Source organism: Phyllobates terribilis, unplaced genomic scaffold (genome assembly GCF_046119375.1).
Source record: "Phyllobates terribilis strain yellow unplaced genomic scaffold, ASM4611937v1 Scaffold_11__3_contigs__length_659146591, whole genome shotgun sequence".
Classification (NCBI taxonomy): Eukaryota; Metazoa; Chordata; class Amphibia; order Anura; family Dendrobatidae; genus Phyllobates; species Phyllobates terribilis.
This window is the reverse complement of record NW_027362771.1, coordinates 527795924-527816409: the sequence shown is the minus strand read 5'-3', so window position 1 is coordinate 527816409 and position 20486 is coordinate 527795924. Positions and strand designations below refer to the sequence as shown.

Below are 20486 nucleotides of genomic sequence, written 5' to 3'. Positions count from 1 at the left end.
ATTTCCACTGGTCTAATGTCCATTCCTTGTGTTCTTTAGCCCAAACAAGTCTCTTCTGCTTGTTGCCTGTCCTTAGCAGTGGTTTCCTAGCAGCTATTTTACCATGAAGGCCTGCTGCACAAAGTCTCCTCTTAACAGTTGTTGTAGAGATGTGTCTGCTGCTAGAACTCTGTGTGGCATTGACCTGGTCTCTAATCTGAGCTGCTGTTAACCTGAGATTTCTGAGGCTGGTGACTCGGATAAACTTATCCTCAGAAGCAGAGGTGACTCTTGGTCTTCCTTTCCTGGGGCGGTCCTCATGTCAGCCAGTTTCTTTGTAGCGCTTGATGGTTTTTGCAACTGCACTTGGTGACACTTTCAAAGTTTTCCCAATTTTTCGGACTGACTGACCTTCATCTCTTAAAGTAATGATGGCCACTCGTTTTTCTTTACTTAGTTGCTTTTTTCTTGCCATAATACAAATTCTAACAGTCTATTCAGTAGGACAATCAGCTGTGTATCCACCAGACTTCTGCACAACACAACTGATGGTCCCAACACCATTTATAAGGCAAGAAATCCCACTTATTAAACATGACAGGGGACACCTGTGAAGTGAAAACCATTTCCGGTGACTACCTCTTGAAGCTCATCAAGAGAATGCCAAGAGTGTGCAAAGCAGTCATCAAAGCAAAAGGTGGCTACTTTGAAGAACCTAGAATATAAGACATATTTTCAGTTGTTTCACACTTTTTTGTTACGTATATAATTCCACATGTGTTAATTCATAGTTTTGATGCCTTCAGTGTGAATGTACAATTTTCATAGTCATGAAAATACAGAAAAATCTTTAAATGATGTGTGTCTAAACTTTTGGTCTGTACTGTATATCTAATGGATGAGGGGAGCTTGTAAATGTTGCAATCAATGGTTTACACCTGTCTATAACCCTATTGGTAACCGCCCCTGATTTGACTGCAGGTTGCTGACAGCACGGGGCTAAAAATGGCTTTAAGGTCTTTCATAAACTGAAGCCTTTTAGGCTCTGCCATAAGAATTTGCTATACAGAAGTATTACAGTGTGTGATGGAAGCAATCAGAAGATTTCTTCTTCAAAACAATAATAGAAAAAATATTATAGAATGTTTAATAAATGTTGTTTTTTTTTATAAAGTAAAAAAAAAAAGTTATCAAAAAGTCTTATGTATTCCAAAGTATAACCAATGAAAACCACAACTCGTACAGCAAAAAAAATAGGGCTTCACACAGCAAATACCTGGGAGTTCAATACTGTCAAGTACATATCTGCAAAAAAGGGAAAAAAAATCTCGTCATTTACAAGAAGCTGAATGAAAATCTCACATTGTGACCCATGTCCGGAGCTATAATAGTGTTTCACCTGATGTCCTGAATGAGCGCAGAGAAACTGGCACACTTATATTATCGCAGGCGGCCACTAAGGACACCAGCGGCACAATTAGAGAATTAAAAATCCGCAGGACTCATCTTTGTTGTCATGCAAACAATTATTTTTCTTTTTGAGTCATAGCAAAATGACAACCACAATGGACACAATCCGATAGAAAAGGCGTCGGCCATTTTTCCTGTACCTGTACTCACGCTTCTTTCTTTATTCGGATATGGACAGTACAACACAAGGAAGCGTGAGTACACGAGAAGCGGCCTAACGTCTTGTGTGCCTACTTGGATTAGTTCTCAGTGGTAGGAGTCACTTACAGGATGTCCGTATGCATGCATACATTGGAGCCAGCAATACCTATATTACTGCAATGGTGACTAAGGCGCCTGGAACAGTTTAAAGGGCTTGTTCCTTTGGGGACAATGTGTTTTTTTTTTACTGATTCATGGCTAAAACGAATTTCTCATTGGACACTCATAGCGGGCTGACTGATGGATTCTCAGTTGATTCATTCTGCAGCCAGCAATAGACACTGCAACACAAATGCTGTCAAAGGTTTCATGAAAATGATTTTTAGCCCCAATTACAAGAATTTAAGTACAAAAAAAAATTCCCCCCTTCCCCCCCTCAAAGGTGGACAACCCCTTCAAAGGTGGACAACCCCTTCAATGACAAGAGGCAGATGAACTGAAAGTTGTCAATCAAGGACTACGTCGAACTAATGTACCCTCCTCCCCGTCACTAGTTTATCATGGGGTAACACGTCACCCACAGCGGTTCTACAATGCCCCGTCTCATGCTGCACATAACACATCTGCATCTCTGGCTGCTATGGGCATAAAAGTGGACAAACTTATGGTGTGGCACCCATGCTCCCCTGACCTCAACCCCATTGAGAACCTCTGGAGCATCATCAAAAGGAGTGTCTATGATGGCGGGAGGCAGTTCACATCTAAGCAACAGCTCTGGGAGGGTATTCTGTCCTCATGCAAAACAATTAAAGCAGAAACCATCCAAAACCTGACAAATTCAATGGACGAGAGAGTTCAGAAGCTCCTTTCGAACAAGGGGTCCTATGTGCAAATGTAACATCACCTAGAATAAAGTTTTGAGTTGAAAACTGTTTGATTTCAGTTTGTAATAACCTGCTAATGCTTATAATTTCAAAAATGACCATTTTTTTGTTCTTTATTAAAATGAAAAGGTTGAAAACTCTACTGTGCATAATAATTTGGAACATGCATTTTGAGTGCAATTTGAGTTTTTATTTTTTAAAAAATATACTGTTATCATAGGCAGTTTGTACAAAAACCTTTCAATTGTACTCTAATAGTTATTTGACTGGAAAATTACAATGACTGCAATTCATATAGGTAATTTGGGAAAATTTGAGAAAATATTATTTGCATAATAATTTGGAACACAGTGTAGAATTACCAATTCAGTGAATATGTGCCCATGTTATACAAGACAATTCCTTGATTTTTGCTACAATCAAAGCATTTATTTTTTGGGGTGGGGGCAGAAAGGATTATTGTCCTAATAATATAAAAGCAGGCATTGCATTATACAAATAATACTACGGGGAAGTTCTTTGGGGTCGGCCTTGATCTCTTATTTGAAGTAAAGAGAACTCTTAGGCTGAGTGCCCACGTAGCGTTTTACAAGCGTTTATGCTGCGGAAATTCCGCAGCATAAACGCTTGGTAATCCGCCCCCCATGGTCCCCAATGACAAACCGCACTTTGAATGTCCATGTTGCGGATTTTTCCGCAGCGTTTCTGCGGCACTCAAAAATCCGCAGCATGTCCATTAATTTTGCGGACACGCAGCGTAATCGCCGCCATTGACTTGCATTGAGACGCATATAATCCATGTCAGTACATTTGTACTCACGGATTATATGCGTTTCTATGTGCGGATGGTACCCAAGTCTGGAGGAGAGAAGACTCTCATCCAGACCTGGGTACCATAGAAAACTGTAAAAAAAGAATTTAAAATAAAAAATAAAGTTTATACTCACCTACCGATGTCTTCCCGGTGTTTTGTCTGCTCCGGGACGGTGTCTTGAAATGGTCACGTTGATGTCAAGGACCTGCCATGACGTCACTGAGTCATGTGACCCATCACATGGCTCAATGACGTCACCGCAGGTCCTTCACACTACCGCAAGAAGTGCAAGACACCGGACGGCGCAGACAAAACACCAGGAAGACATCGGAAGGTGAGTATAAACTTTATTTTTTTTTTTTACACCATTCTTATTCTTTTTTTTAACTAACTTGGTCACACTACTATAAATCCATGCCGGTTGCACTTTTCCAAGTGATGCTAAAATCGCTTGGAAAAGAGCTTGATAACCCGCATGCGGAAATGCATGTGAAGAACGCTTGACAAACGCTTCTACCTGGCGGGAAAAACGCATGTAAAATCTGCATGCGTTTTTCCTGCCAGGGAGAAGCGTAAAAAATATGCAGCATTTCCGCAATGTGGGCACTTAGCCTTAAAGAAGTTGTCCACTACTTGGACAACTCCTTGTCATCTCCCACGCTTGGCCCCGATAAAATAAAAAAGTTTATACTCCCCTCCCATACCGGCGCGTTCCCGCGGTGTCTACGCTTGCAGTCCAGGGGATCCCATGCTTTTGCTGTGAAACGTGACCCCGGCACCCAATCAGTGCTGGCGTCACTGTCTCCGCCTCCTGTCGAATTGAACATGAAGAGGAAGTCAGATCAGCTGCAGCCCGGATTTCCTCTTCCTGTTCAATTTGTCTGAAGGCAGGGACCGTGATTTCAGCACTGATTGGGCACCGGTGTCACATGTCACAACAACTGCACGAGAGCCCCGGGACCGAAAGTGCTGACACCGCGGGAATGGTGCCAGCACGGGAGGTGAGTATTGGCTTTTTTTATTTTAATGGGGCCAAACATTTAGTTCAAGAAGGGGGTTGTCTTAGTAGTGGATAACCCCTTTAATGCTTGAACATACAAGATAATTTGGACAATTGTAGCATCCTACTTTTTGGGAACAGCTTGGGGAAGGCCCTTTTCTGTTCCTTATGATTGTACCCAGTGCATAAATCGAGGTCCATAAAGACATGGTTGAGTGAGTTTGGTGTGGAAGAACATGACCAGTCGCACAAAGCCCAGACCTCAACTCCATCCAACACCTTTGGGATGAACCTGAACAGACATTGTGAGCCCGGCCTCTCCTCCAACATCAGGGTCTGACCTCACATATGCTCTTCTGGATGAATGGGCAAAAATTCCCACAGACAAATCTTGTAGAAAACCTTCACAGAAAAGTGCAAGCTGCTATAGCCGCAAAGGAAGGTGGGGGCAAATCCATGTTACTGCCTGTAGAATGAGTGTAATGTGTAGTCCATATATGTTTGTCCATATAATGTGCTAATTTTTAGGAGATACTGAGCTCCAAAAATCCTGCATATCAGAGTTCAATTCTAAGATTTTGACTGCCTGCAGCTGCCAGTAGAAGGCACTTTTCATGCACAGTGTAGGAAAGAAAAAGTGCAATACGAAGGAATGAGGGGAAGGGAGCCCAGACACTAGGAGAAGGGGGATCTGCAATCACCCTGTCTCCCCCTACCGTCCCTATATTGGTTCCTCACCAATCGCCGCACAGGAACCTCTCCCTGTATTTCCCTAGCCCTGGATAGGGAAGGGGGTGATGAGCGCTAGTCGATCCCCACTGACAACTAAACAAAGCACGGGGAGACAGACACGGGGGAAGTAACTTAGCTTGAGTCAACTTCAGAGAGATGGCACACATGTCCTCTAAGCACCAGAGAGGAAGTAAGAACTGCACTTGCTCCAAGCCTTCACAAGGGGTCATGTGAACATCACCGGCCACCTCTGTGTAGCAAAGAGGAAGTATTTAAAAAACCAGGCCTGATTGTTAATTAGAGCAGGAGGGAGGTAGCCGCTGGGTGCTAGAGTGAGACAGCTAAGAAGGTGTCTGTAATGCCAAGTAAAGGGATCTTCTGTAACCAACTGCAGGGCGACTGTCTGTCACATCTGATACACCCGTGACAGTACCCCCTCCTCTACGAGTGGCCTCCGGACACTCAAGACCAGGTTTCTCAGGATAAGAGGTGTGAAATGAACGAACCAACCTCGGAGTGTTCACCTCTGATGGTGAAACCCACATCCTCTCTTCTGGACCATAACCCTTCCAGTGCACCAAGTATTGTAGGGAACGGCGTTGGAGACGAGAATCTACAATTCTCAAAATCTGAAACTCAAGATTACCAACAACCATTACTGGGGGCGGCGGTAGGGGTAAGGGCTCAAGAGGTTCCACATATTTCTTGAGTAAGGACCTGTGGAAAACATTGTGGAACTTAAGGGCCTGAGGAAGCGCAAGACGAAACGCTGCTGGGTTAATGACGGCAGTTATTTCATAGGGACCAATAAACCTGGGTCCCAGCTTCCAAGAAGGAACTTTCAATCTTATATTCCTGGTAGACAACCACACAAAGTCATTCACATTCAGGTCTGGACCTGGCAAGCGTTTTCTGTCAGCCATACGTTAATACCTGTCTCTCATGATCTTTAAATTACTCAGGACCCCTGCCACACTGAGGAGAGCAACAAAGCAAAACGTTTCTCTTCAGGAACTCCCGAAGCTTCTCCCCCACTAAAGGTACAAAATTGTGGGTGGTAACCGTATGCACCAAAGAACGGTGACCTGACATTGATTTCTTGACGATGATTATTAGTGGCAAATTCTGCCAGCGGTAAGTAGGATGCCCAATCCTCCTGATTTTCGGAGACAAAACACCTGAGGTAGGTCTCCAAATTCTGATTGACACGCTTGGACTGTCCATTCGACTGAGGGTGGAAGGCAGAGGAAAAGGACAGCTGCAACCCCAGTCGAGAACAGAATGCTTTCCAGAACTTGGAAACAAACTGGGTCCCCCGATCTGACACCACATCGGAGGGAACCCCGTGAAGCTTCACAATCTCATTTATGAACACCTGAGCAAGTGTCTTGGCATTAGGAAGTGCAGGTAATGCGATGAAGTGAACCATTTTACTAAACCTTTCTACAACCACCAAAATCACTGTTTTGCCTGCAGAAACCGGTAGGTCAGTAATAAAATCCATGTACAAGTGTGTTCATGGCCTACTAGAGATAGGTAGCAGAAGAAGAGTACCAGACGGACGGGTATGCGAAACCTTAGAACGCGCGCAAATACTACAAGCAGATACGTGTTCAATGACATCCCGATGCAACCCTGGCCACCAAAAACGATGAGAGAGGAGGTCTGCGGTTGCCTTACCACCTGGATGCCCAGCAAGCACAGAGTTATGATGTTCCTTAATTACTTTGCGCCGCAGATTAGATGGTACAAATAACCTTCCTGAAGGGCAGGAGGTAGGGGCGTCCCCCTGAGCCTCCAACACCTCACCCTCCAGTTCAGGATATAATGCCGAAATGACTACCCCCTTCTGTAGTATTGGGGCAGGGTTCTCATGGTCACCGTCACCAGGGAAGCTCCACGACAAAGCATCAGCCTTGACATTTTTGACCCCTTGACGAAAAGTGACAACAAAATTGAACCTAGTAAAAAACAGGGACCATCTGGCTTGCCTAGGGTGTAGACGTTTAGCTGACTGGAGATATGACAGGTTCTTATGGGCAGTAATAACAGTAATAGAATGGACAGCCCCCTCCAACCAATGTCACCATTCTTCGAACGCCAATTTGATCGCCAAAAGTTCCCTATTATCCATGTCATAACTTCTCTCAGCCGAAGACAATTTTTTAGAAAAGAAGGCGCATGGACACCATTTACCAGGAGACAGACCCTGAGACAACACAGCCCCAGCCCCGACATCCGACGCATCAACTTCCACAATAAAGGGTTGGGAAACATCGAGTTGACTGAGTATAGGTGCAGTGGGAAAATAATTCTTTAAGGAAGAAAAAACCTGGAAAGAGGCATCTGACCATTTGGAAAAATCAGACCCCTTCTTAGTCATGTCAGTAAGGGGTTTCACAATTATTGAGTAATTTTGGATGAATTTCCGGTAAAAATTAGTAAAGCCCAGAAAACGTTGTAGAGCCTTGAGGTTCTCTGGACGGTCCCAATCAAGGAGTGTACGGATCTTCTCCAGATCCATCCGAAAACCCGAAGATGACAACAAGTAACCCAAAAACTGCACCTCCTGAATGGCGAAAAACACATTTTTCCAGTTTGGCATAAAGTTTGTTATCCCTTAATATCAGGAGCACCTGTTTAACATGCCACCGATGTGTCTCAAAATCAGGTGAGTAAACCAAACATTGTCCAGATAGACCACTACAAACCTCCCCACCAAATGATGGAAAATATCATTTATGAAATGCTGGAATACCACAGGTACATTGGTCAAACCGAAAGGCATAACCAGACTCTCAAAATGCTCTTCAGGGGTATTGAATGCTGTTTTCCATTCGTCCCCTTCTCTGATTCTAACCAGATTGTAAATCCAACTTAGAGAATACCTTAGCTCCCACAAACTGGCTGAACAAATCAGGAATCAGAGGAAGAGGGTATGGATCTCGGATGATAATTTGATTTAATTCCCGGAAATCTAAACAGGGACGTAGACCGCCATCTTTTTCCTTCACAAAGAAGAACCCTGTCACCACAGGTGAAGATGAGGGCCTAATGTGTCCCTTCTCCAGACTCTCCGCAATGAAATCCTTCATGGCTTGTCTCTCAGGGCCAGAAAGATTATACAGTCTGGACTTCGGTAGTTTAGCTCCGGGGGTCAGGTTAATAGGACAGTCATAAGCACGATGAAGAGGCAAAGCCTGACACCCCCTCTCAGAAAAAACATCCTCAAAACCAGACAGAAAAGCAGGTAATATTTCCATAGGAACAGTAGCAAGGGAAATGTCTAAACAGTTCTCATGGCAGTAATCTCAATTCAATAATCTCCCCGGTTCGCCAATCCACCAACGGATTATGTTTCACCAGCCAGGGAAGACCCAAAACAATTGGGGTGGAAAGACTGTCCAAGACATAGCAAGGGATTATTTCACAATGGACCGACCCAACCCTCAGTTTTACATTACGTACAATGTGAGTTAGCGCTTTCTGTGCAAGTGGCGCTGTGTCGATGGCGAAGATAGAAATAGGTTTAGCTAAAGTACAGCAAGCAAGACCATGAGTTTTCACAAACTCAGCATCAACCATGCTGACTCCGGCTCCACTGTCAAGCACAGAAATTTTCTCGGTTTTGTTCTCTAGCACAACCTCTGCTGTCAGGACAAACTGGAACAGCAGGTTGGCAACAAATGCACCCCTTGCTTATCCAACTCCAAACTACCAAGAGTTAATCGAGTCTCCTTTTGTTTACGAATTGAAGGACAGGTCCCAATAAAATGTCCCTTTTTCCCACAAAAAAAAACATACGCCTTTTTTCTTACGAATCTCTGGGGGAAACGTATGATGTAAAGGCACCCCCTAACTGCATGGGTTCCTCCACCTCCCCCGGTACTGGTTCACCGCCAGACCACTCCCCCGGCAGAGGTACACAACCCTAACAAAAAGGCCCCAGAGAAAATGGTTTCACCCATCTATCCCGAAGGCGTCTATCAAGACGTATGGCTAATGACATGGCAGCCTCAAAGGAGTGAGGGGTATCATATACAGCAATGCATCTTTCAACCTTTCAGTAAGTCCCTCACAAAACTGACTTCTAAGGGCTGAGTCACTCCATTTAGAATCCATTACCCATCTACGGAATTCAGAACTGTACGTCTCCACTGACCGAATCCCCTGCTGAAGGCGATGTAGCCTAGACTCAGCTAAGGCGACTCGGTCAGGGTCATCATAGATGAGGGCCTGAACCCCGAAAAACGCCTCTACAGACTGGAGACAAACTGAGTCCTGCGGTAAAGAAAATGCCCACGATTGAGGATCTCCCTGCAGTAGAGAGATCACAATTCTAACCCATTGCTCCTCATTTCCAGAAGAGTAAGGTCAAAGTTTAAAATACAGTTTGCAGGCGTCCTTGAATACAAAAAACTTGTCCCTACCTCCTGAAAACCTGTCCGGGAGGGCAACCTTGGGTTCAGGCTGGACAGGCCTACCTGCAGAGACCCCCTCATTAGCGACTTGTAGCCGCTGATGCTGTTGCTGAACCTCACAGCGGAGGTCATTCACTTACAGAGACAGACTGCGCAGCCGCTCTGCGAGCTCTGCAACTGAACCCATACAAAGGGAGAAAGAAGAAAAGAAAAAAAAAAAAACGACACCCGAAAAAAAACAACACACAATTAAACCCAAGTGTCAGTTTTTTTTTTTTTTTTAATGTGCACAGCCGGTGATAATGTCACGCATAGTGTAGGAAAGACAAAGTGCGACACAAAGGGATGAGGGAAAGGGATGAGGGGAAGGGAGCCCAGACACTAGGAAAAGGAGGACGTGGAGACCTCCTAGGCTGACCTGCAATCACCCTGTCTCCCCCTACCGTCCCTATATTGGTTCCTCACCAATCGCCGCACAGAAACCCATCCCTGTATTTCCCTAGTGCTTGGCCCTGGATAGGGAAGGGGGTGATGAGCGCTAGTCGATCCCCACTGACAACTAAAGACAGCAAGGGGAGACAGACACGGGGGAAGTAACTTAGCTTAAGTCGACTTCAGAGAGATGGTACACACGTCCTCTTAGCACCAGAGAGGAAGTAAGAACTGCACTCGCTCCAAGCCTTCACAAGGGGTATTGTGAATATCACCGGCACCTCTGTGTAGCAAGCAGGAAGTATTTAAACACCCAGGCCTGATTGTCAATTAGAGCAGGAGGGAGGTAGCTGCTGGGTCCTAAAGCGGGACAGCTAAGAAGGTGTCTGTAATTCCAAACAAAGGGATCTCCTGCAACCAACTGTAGGGCGACTGTCTGTCACATCTGACACACCAGTGACAGCACTAACTGCTGCAACTTGTTTTGCTTGTGAGTTTCATGTATAAACAGTATTTGGTGTGCTCCCCCTAGTGGCAGGTGCTGACATCCAGCATTTTATCATTGAGCTGTGATACGTTTGCACAGGATTTGAAGCTCCGTAGAAGAAAATGTGAAATGTATCAGCAGAGAAATATACAACCTATTTAGATGTACAGTACAGACCAAAAGTTTGGACACACCTTCTCATTTAAAGATTTTTCTGTATTTTCATGACTATGAAACACCAAGGTTACTTACCGGTAGCCGGTTTTTCCTGAGCCCATGACAGCACACCTTGAGAGAGAGGATCCGCCCCACCAAGGACAGGAAACCGTCTGAAATAAAAGGGCGGTACCTCTCCCTCGCTTCAGTTGTTTACAGAGCATTGAGAGGACCTCCCTAAACAGGTTAGGCACATAACCAACACCACAATATACAAATACACACCACCCCACACAGTGCACACCAGGGTGTGAGAAACATAGAAAAAATAAGGGGGGGAAACTACGGGTGCTGTCATGGGCTCAGGAAAAACCGGCTACCGGTAAGTAACCTTGGTGTTTTCCCCTCCCCCATGACAGCACACCTTGAGAGAATTTTGGAGAATTTATGAGCACCCTAGGGAGGGACCACCGCCTGAAGTACCCTTCTCCCAAAGGTGAGATCAGAAGAGGATAGATCCAACCGATAGTGCTTAAAGAAGGTGGATGGTGTAGACCAAGTAGCAGCCCTACATATCTGCTCGATCGAGACGTCTGCTCTCTCTGCCCAGGAGGTTGCAACGGCTCTGGTGGAATGAGCCCTCACATTGTCCGGGGCTGGAACCCCTGTGGATGTATAGGCTAAGCAAATGGCCTCCCTGAGCCACCTAGAGATGGTACCCTTGGACACCCCATGACCTTTCCTACACCCTTGAAAGGCCAGGAACAGAGAACAGTCTTTCCTCCACAGACTAGTCATGTGAATGTACTGTAGCAGGGACCTCCTAACATCTAGGCTATGGAACCTGACTTCCCCTGGGTTCTTGGGATTGCTGCAGAACGAGGTTAGCACAATCTCCTGACTACGGTGAAATCTAGATACCACCTTGGGAAGGTATGCTGGATCTGGCCGCAAGGTGACCCTATCCTCAAAGATTTGTGTGTAAGGAGGATTAACCGAGAGGGCCTGCAGATCCCCCACCCTACGGGCTGATGTTAAGGCCACTAGAAGGATGGTCTTAAGGGTGAGAATTTTTGGAGAAACCTTGTGTAGGGGTTCGAATGGTTCACTAGTAAGAGCGTTCAAGACTAAATTCAGGTCCCAAGGAGGAACACCCATGGACCTAACCGGTCCAGCTCTGGCACAGGACTTGATAAACCTCGAGATCCACCTATTCCCAGCCAGATTACAATTGTAGAGTGCTCCCAAAGCTGAAACTTGAACCTTAAGGGTCCCTGTAGCTAGACCCAGGTCCCGCCCCTTTTGCAGAAATTCCAGGATCCCTCTGATCGGAGGTTTGCTCGATAGCGGAATATCTATAACCTCTAGGAATTTACCCCAAACCCTGCTATAAATCTTAGTTGTAATCGGTTTTCTGCTCCCCAATAAAGTAGAAACTAAGCCTGGTGAAAACCCCTTGCTACTCAATAGCGACCTCTCAAATTCCATGCCGAAAGATGGAATCCCCTGGCCTGGGCATGGAATACTGGTCCCTGCATGAGAAGGTCCGGCCTCTCTGGTAGAATCCAGGGATCTGACACCGACATTAGCCGAAGCAGAGAGAACCAAGGCCTCTTGGGCCAAAAAGGGGCTATCAAAATCACCCTGGCGCCTTCCTCCCGGATCTTCCTCACCACTACTGGAATCATCACTAATGGCGGAAAGGCATAGGCCTTCCTGAACCTCCAAGGAATCTGGAGGGCATCTATGGCATGGGGATTTTCTGCCGGATTTAGGGAGCAAAATCTCTGCACCTTTCTGTTTGCCCTTGTGGCGAACAGGTCTATGTCTGGCTGCCCCCATAATTGGACAATCTGATGGAAGACCTCCGGGTTCAACCCCCACTCCCCCTGTCTTAGGGTATGGCGGCTTAGAAAATCTGCCTTCACGTTTTCTATCCCCTTTATGTGAAGGGCGCTGAGGGATAGGAGGTTTCGCTCTGCTAGACCAAGGATCCTGTCTGCCACCACCATCAGAGGGCGTGACCTTGTCCCTCCTTGGTGATTCACATAGGCTACTGCGGTCCGGTTGTCGGACCTGACCTGGACATGGTGATTTTGGATGTGAGGGAGGAAGCCCCTGAGGGATCTTTCTACTGCCCAAAGCTCCTTTAAGTTTGAGGATGATCCCCTCTCGTGGTAAGCCCAGTGACCCTGTATTGAGAGTTCTGCCAGATGACCCCCCCATCCGGAACTGCTTGCGTCGGTCGTAACTACCCGATCTATCGATCTGGACCATTGAACGCCTGTGGTCAGATTTCCCCTGACTGTCCACCACGAAAGAGAATCTACTACTTCTGGGGAGAGAGCCTGCCTTCTAAACGCCCGTTGCAGGACCTCTGTGCTGACAGGACCTCCCACTGAAGCCGCCTCATATGCCCCTGGGCCCACATTACTGCTGGGAGACAGGCCGTCATAGAACCCAGGAGGGACATTGCCTCTCTCAGAGACATCTCTGGAGCTTGAATGGCCTTCGAGACTAATGCAATTAACCTGCAGATTTTGTCCTCTGGGAGGAAGCAGGTTTGACGCCGAGAGTCTAGGATTAGACCCAGAAAGGTCTGAGTCCTGGAGGGGGTTAGTCTTGATTTTTGGAAATTTACTAACCACCCCAGCTGATGCAACACTTCCGTGACCACTAGGAGCTGACTGGAGCAGTGGGCTTCTGTTTTCCCTATTATCAAGAAGTCGTCTAAATATGGCACGATCACTACATTCTTGATCCGTAGGAAGGCTGTCACTTCTGCTATTAGTTTCGTAAATATTCTCGGGGCAATGGAGAGGCCAAAGGGTAGGGCAGCAAACTGAAAATGCCTCAGCTTCCCCTGAATAAACAGGGCTACTCTCAGATACTTCTGATACTCCGGATGGATTGGGACGTGATAATATGCGTCCTTCAAGTCTATTACAGCCATAAAGCAGTTGCGATGTAAGAGCTTCACTGCCGAGCCTACTGACTCCATTTTGAAAGTCTGGTTTTCTACTACTTGGTTCAGACTCCTGAGGTTGATGATGGTCCTTAAGGACCCGTTTGGTTTTTTTATCATGAATAGTGGGGAATAGAACCCCCTCCCTCTCTGTGTTGCTGGTACTTCGAGAAGGACCTGCTTTCCTACTAACTCTAACACTTCTGTTTCCAGGGCTAATTGTTCTTCCTGGACCTTTCGTAGGGGGGTAACCACAAAGGTCCGCCAGGGGGTCTGGCTGAACTGGATCTTCAGGCCCCCACTGATAATTTTCAGAATCCATGGGTTTGTTGTTATCGCGTCCCAAGCTGGAAAAAAGTGGGAAAGCCTTCCACCCACTTCCAGCCTGGCGTCATTGGGAGGATCTCTTCGAACTTGAGGATGGTCCTCCAAACATGTAGCCCGATTCTTTTTTGGACTTGGCTTCCCATTTCTTTTTGTCTCCCGGAGGACGACCCCGGTTAAATTTTCTCCTCCGAAAACTAAATCTTCTTGGTTCCCCCGAAAATCCCGGGAACCCTTTGGTTTTATCGCCTGCTTTTTCTAACAGGTCCTCTAACTTTTGGCCAAACAGGAGTCTACCGTCACACGGGAGGGAGCACAGTTTCTGTTTCGAAGGTAGGTCGCCTGGGCAACCCTTGAGCCACAAGGCCCGCCTGGCTGCGTTGGATAGTCCCGCTGCCCTAGCTGACAGTCTGACCGAGTCAGCTGAAGAGTCGGCCAGGAAGGCCGATGCTGTTTGAATTAAAGGTAGCTCTGCAAGTATTGCCTGTCTGGAGACCTTTTTATCTTTAAGCTGGTCTTCCAGCTGTTGAAGCCACACCATCAAGGACCTCGCCACACAGGTGCTAGCCACCGCTGGTTTTAGGCCACCTGCTGCCGCCTCCCACGTGTGGCGCAGGAAGGAGTCAGCTCTTTTATCCAGGGCATCTTTAAGGACGCCAGAGTCCTCCAAGGGCAGGGAAGATCTCTTTGATGACCTTGCCACAGTCCCGTCCACCTTGGGGATCTTATCCCAAGGTTCCGCATCCTTCTCTTCGAAGGGGTACCTTCTTTTGGAGAAGGAGGGTAAAGCCCCTGATCTCTCAGGTCTCCTCCACTCCCGGTCAATGAGGCCCTGAATCTTACTGTTCACCGGAAATGAGCGTCTCTTCCGCTCTCCCAAGCCCGCAAACATGATGTCCTCCCGGGATTTAGATGCTCTCTCTTCCTCCAGACCCATGGTTGATCTTACTGCCCTAACCAGTCTGTCTGTATTCTCAATGGGGAAGCAGGGTCTACCGCCCCCCGATGAGGAAGAGGACGATGAATCCCACTGCTCCTCGGACTGGGAGGAATCAGAGACAGAGGAAACCTCTCTACGGGGCCTTTTCTTCCCTCTAAGGAACCCCTTCAGGGACCCCTGAACTTCTGCATGTACTATGGACTTTAAATTTGCAGCAAAATCCTGGGAATTCTCAGCTATGGTTTTGGTCACACAGCCCTGGCAAAGTGGTTTCTGCCACTCTACTGAGAGAGAAGCTTGGCAAAGGGCACACATCCTATGCTTTTGCTTGGCACTACTCTTCTTAGGCTCCTAAAAAAAGGAAGCACATAAGAGACTTCCCGTTACTAATCAGTGACATTCACGAAGCTCACTCACCCTCGGAGGTCACAAACGGGTACCGGATTCGGAGGCTGTCGCGGAACTGATGATTCCATTCTGGATGGTCCCGAGGCGCTCGAAGCCTTACTCCTGCGGCTGCCACTACGATTACTCGAGCGGCTGTCTGTATACGATGCATCCCTCTGCTTCTGTTGCTGAGGTGGGGGGGTAAGCTGCTGCTCCTGGCTATCTGGATCAGCCATGTCTCAGAAGCGCACCACGCTTCCAGGAAAGCTCCCCCCCTTAAATATAGGGCCATCCAGCCTCCTCCGGTCTGTGGGTCCTCCCCCTTCGCCAGGCCGGAGCTCCGTTGAAAAAAAAAAAAAAAAAAACCGGCCTGGGACGCTCCGATGGGCGCCGCCATCTTGGATCGGCGCCGCCTCCTGACGTCACCCAGCGCGCCGCTCCCAGCGTGCCCTGCGCCGTGATGTCAGGCGCGTCACACCCGGAAGCGTTCCACACTGCAGGGGGAGGACGGCGCCGCGGTCTCCGGGAGGACAGAGCCTGCCTCACCGCGTGCGCCCCGCTCGGCGCAGAGACCCCAGGGGAAGCTGCGGACGGCGCTTCTGGGATACTGAACCCGGTGCACAGGCCAGTGCCCGCTCTTCCACACCGGGACAGCCCCAGGTAAGTCTTCTTTCTTCCAGACAGGTTCCCCATCAAGGACAGGAAACCAACTGAAGCGAGGGAGAGGTACCGCCCTTTTATTTCAGACGGTTTCCTGTCCTTGGTGGGGCGGATCCTCTCTCTCAAGGTGTGCTGTCATGGGGGAGGGGAAAAATTGTACATTCACACTGAAGGCATCAAAACTATGAATTAACACATGTGGAATTATATACTTAACAAAAAAGTGTGAAACAACTGAAAATATGTCTTATATTCTAGGTTCTTCAAAGTAGCCACCTTTTGCTTTGATGACTGCTTTGCACACTCTTGGCATTCTCTTGATGAGCTTCAAGAGGTAGTCACCAGAAATGGTTTTCACTTCACAGGTGTGCCCTGTCAGGTTTAATAAGTTGGATTTCTTGCCTTACAAATGGGGTTGGGACCATCAGTTGTGTTGTGCAGAAGTCTGGTGGATACACAGCTGATAGTCCTATTGAATAGACTGTTAGAATTTGTATTATGGCAAGAAAAAAGCAGCTAAGTAAATAAAAATGAGTGGCCATCATTACTTTAAGAAATGAAGGTCAGTCAGTCCAAAAAATTGGGAAAACTTTGAAAGTGTCCCCAAGTGCAGTTGTAAAAACCATCAAGCGCTACAAAGAAACTGGCTCACATGAGGACCACCCCAGGAAAGGAAGACCAAGAGTCACCTCTGCTTCTGAGGATAAGTTTATCTGATTCATCAACCTCAGAAATCGCAGGTTAACAGCAGCTCAGATTAGAGACCAGGTCAATGCCACACAGAGTTCTTGCAGCAGACACATCTCTTCAACAATTGTTAAGAGGAGACTTTGTGCAGCAGGCCTTCATGGTAAAATAGCTGCTAGGAAACCACTGCTAAGGACAGGCAACAAGCAGAAGAGACTTGTTTGGGCTAAAGAACACAAGGAATGGACAATAGACCAGTGGAAATCTGTGCTTTGGTCTGATGAGTCCAAGTTTGAGATCTTTGGTTCCAACCACCGTGTCTTTGTGCGACGCAGAAAAGGTGAACGGATGGACTCTACATGCCTGGTTCCCGCCGTGAAGCATGGAGGAGGAGGTGTGATGGTGCTTTGCTGGTGACACTGTTGGGGATTTATTCAAAATTGAAGGCATACTGAACCAGCATAGCTACCACAGCATCTTGCAGCGGCATGCTGTTCCATCCGGTTTGCGTTTAGTTGGACCATCATTTATTTTTCAACAGGACAATGACCCCAAACACACCTCCAGGCTGTGTAAGGGCTATTTGACCAAGAAGGAGAGTGATGGGATGCTACGCCAGATGACCTGGCCTCCACAGTCACCAGACCTGAACCCAATCGAGATGGTTTGGGGTGAGCTGGACTGCAGAGTGTAGGAAAAAGGGCCAACAAGTGCTAAGCAATCTCCTTCAAGATTGTTGGAAGACCATTTCTGGTGACTACCACTTGAAGCTCATCAAGAGAATGCCAAGAGTATGCAAAGCAGTCATCAAAGCAAAAGGTGGCTACTTTGAAGAACCTAGAATATAAGACACATTTTCAGTTGTTTCACACTTTTTTGTTAAGTATATAATTCCACATGTGTTAATTCATAGTTTTGAAGCCTTCAGCGTGAATGTACAATTTTCATAGTCATGAAAATACAGAAAAATCTTTAAATGAGAAGGTGTGTCCAAACTTTTGGTCTGTACTGTAGACGCTGTTTAGGTTTCAATGTCAGACTTTATGGAATAAGTTACTCTCACCATCCATTCCTTTAGAAAAGTTGTTATAGCATGGTGTCGCTGTACGCATGACTGTACAGGGAAGAGACATCCTGCGATCAGGAAGAGGGAGAGGTTGACCACGCTTTGCCAGTGGTTCTGGCCTGGTCTGTTTTGGTGCTGGAAAATAAAAGTATTAATGGAGTTAAAACTAACTTTCCAACACAACAATGTCCTATAACCAGTTAAAGGGGTTGTGCGATTCTTTGTAAATTGAGGGCCCATTATTAGGATAGGTCACCAATATCAGATTGATGAGGGTGCAACACTCAGCACCCCAGCCAATCAGCTGGGTACTACACATTTGAATAGGGGTAGATCTGTAGTACCCCGCTGTGGCCTCTATACAGTTGACGGAGCTGTGTTGTTCTATTCTGTAACTGAGCACATCCTGCCAGTGGCGACACCGGGAACAAGTGATCGGCAGGGGGTCGGGTGTCGCACCCCCACCAATCTGATATTGATGACCTATCCTAAGGATAGGCCATCAATATAAAAGTACCAGACAATGCTTCTGACATGTAGCATGTCACTTTTCCTACACATTTATAATATTTGAGAAAAAAGGTCACGAGATTTCATAAAACATATAGCATACATTATTAACCCCTTGCCGCTACAATTTTTGTTTTTGCATTTTTAATTTTTCCCTTTCCTTCTTCCAAGTGTCATAACTTTTTTATTCTTCTGTTATCACCGCCTTTTTTTAAGGTGTTTATTGTGCGATAAAAATGTCTTAGCAATATTATTCTCCAGATCAGAACAACTTTCGTTTAAGTGGCGAAAAAATTGCTTGTGTTGCCATTATCTGAGACTTTTCGATAGAGCTGCTTCCGTCAGGGCAAGCTGAAGTTTTTATTGATTCCATTCTGGGGTACATAAGATGTTTTGACTGCAGGTCTTTTTTTTTTTTAGAGAAGTCTGACAACCGAAAATCTTTACAAGGGTTATCCGGTCCTAAAAGTCTGCAGTCACTCTATGTGACTTGTGAATCCTCACATCGTGTCCATTGCGTGCTGTGAGGATTCTCCGGTGCTGGGAACGGCGGTCATGTGGCCGGAGTAGGCAACATGCATACTCGTGGAATAACTTTGTGCGATGCCGCGCCCATCTAGTCGGAATGTGGCCGGGAGTATGCGTATTGCCTATTTGCAGTCACATGACACCCGACACCAGAGAATCCTTTTGGGTGCATTTTGGGTTAATTAATTTTAGATTTTGATAAATCAGACTTTCATGCACACATGGATATTCATTTTTTTCTATTTTTAACCCCTTACTAGCCTGGGGCATATTAGTACAGCATTAGTACAATCGCGATCCACCCGCGGCTGTTAACCAGTTAAATGCCGCTGTCAATCTCTGACAGCGGCATTTAACAGCGCCACGCCGGAAGCGTGGCATTAGCCCCGCCCATCGGTGACCCAGTCACATGATCGCGGGTCATCGATGGATGGGCATGACAACTCAGGGTCTGCAGCAGACCCCTGTGGTTGTCATGTCTCACTTGCTATGAGCGCCACCCAGTGGTCGGCGCTCATAGCAAGTGAGCATTTCTGCTACACAGAGAGGCGATCTGCTCATCGCCTCTGTGTAACAGAGCTGATCAGATAACTGCAGCTTCTAGTCTCCTATGGAGACTATTGAAGCCTGCAGAAAGTGGAAAAAAATGTTTTTAAAAACATAAAAAAAATAAAAAATATATAAAAGTTTAAATCACCCCCCTTTCGCCCCATTCAAAATAAAATAATAATAAAAAATCTCCACATACACATATTTGGTATCGCTGCGTTCAAAATCACCCGATCTATCAATATAAAAAAAGAACTAATCCGATCGGTAAACGGCGTAAGGAGAAAAAAAATTTAAACGCCAGAATTACGTTTTTTTGATCGTTGTAACATTGAAATAAAATGCAATAACAGGCGATCAAAACATCACATCAATAAAAACGTCAGCTCGCACGCAAAAAATAAGCCCGAAAAATGGAGATGCTACGGGTTTTGGAAAATGGCGCCATTTTTTTATTTTTTTTTTTAAGCAAACTTTGGATTTTTTTCATCACTTAGATAAAAAAGAACGTATACATGTTTGGTGTCTATGAACTCGTAATGGCCTGGAGAATAATAATGGCAGGTCAGTTTTAGCATTCAGTGAACGTGGTAAAAAAAAAACAAAAAAAACGTGGAATTGCATTTTTTTTGCAATTTCACCGCACTTGGAACTTTTTTCCCGTTTTCCAGTACATGTTAAGGTAAAACCAGTGATGGCGTTTAAAAGTACAACTTGTCTCGCAAAAAATAAGCCCTCACACGGCCATTTTTACAGAAAAATAAAAAAGGCTATGGCTCTGGGAAGAAGGGGAGCCAAAAATGAAAACTCAAAAATGGAAAATTTTATCATTAAGGGGTTAATGGTGAAAAAGTGAGGGTGATCCGAATTATTATTATTTTAGTTTTTTAATATATATTTTTACTAGCTTTGTTTTTTTGCTTTATTTTCTAGTTCCAATAGGGCACTTAAACCTGCGATTGATTGTTTGATCACTTGTTCTATATGTTGTAATACTGCTGTATTGTAGTGTACAGACAAAATGATGTACTTCTATTTTGCTCAGCCTCATGCTGGGCTTCACAGCAGGACAAAGGCAGCAACCATGGAGCCTTCAGAAGGCCTTTAACTGTCATAACAACCCATTAGCACCTCGTGATTGCACTGTGGGGGTTGAAGCGATGGGAGCCGATGCACATGAGTGTCTGAGTCAGTGATTGACAGCGAAATGATTGAACAGCAGCGATTGGAACAAGCTTTGGTTGCCGCTGTTACAACTCCTGAGCCTGCTCCATACATTGTGATCTGATATAGGAAGAACCATTATGTTCTATGTTGGGAAGGGGTTAAATAGATCACCTGGACTTGATGAGGC

General features: G+C 46.0%; 1 protein-coding gene across 6 annotated transcripts in view; it reads right to left on the bottom strand.

Annotated features, from left to right (window-relative positions):
* The window catches only part of SH2D6 (SH2 domain containing 6), an 88194-nt gene that overhangs the window by 29421 nt on the left and 38287 nt on the right, over nucleotides 1–20486 (bottom strand). For 5 of the 6 annotated variants that reach the window (XM_073653708.1, XM_073653710.1, XM_073653705.1 and 2 more), the window contains 2 exons: nucleotides 17543–17680; nucleotides 1256–1284 (listed from right to left, as the gene is read on the bottom strand). In XM_073653708.1, coding sequence (XP_073509809.1) covers nucleotides 1256–1284; nucleotides 17543–17680 — 167 coding nt within the window. The remainder of the gene's footprint in view (nucleotides 1–1255; nucleotides 1285–17542; nucleotides 17681–20486) is intronic. The other variant, XM_073653711.1, reaches the window with a different exon arrangement.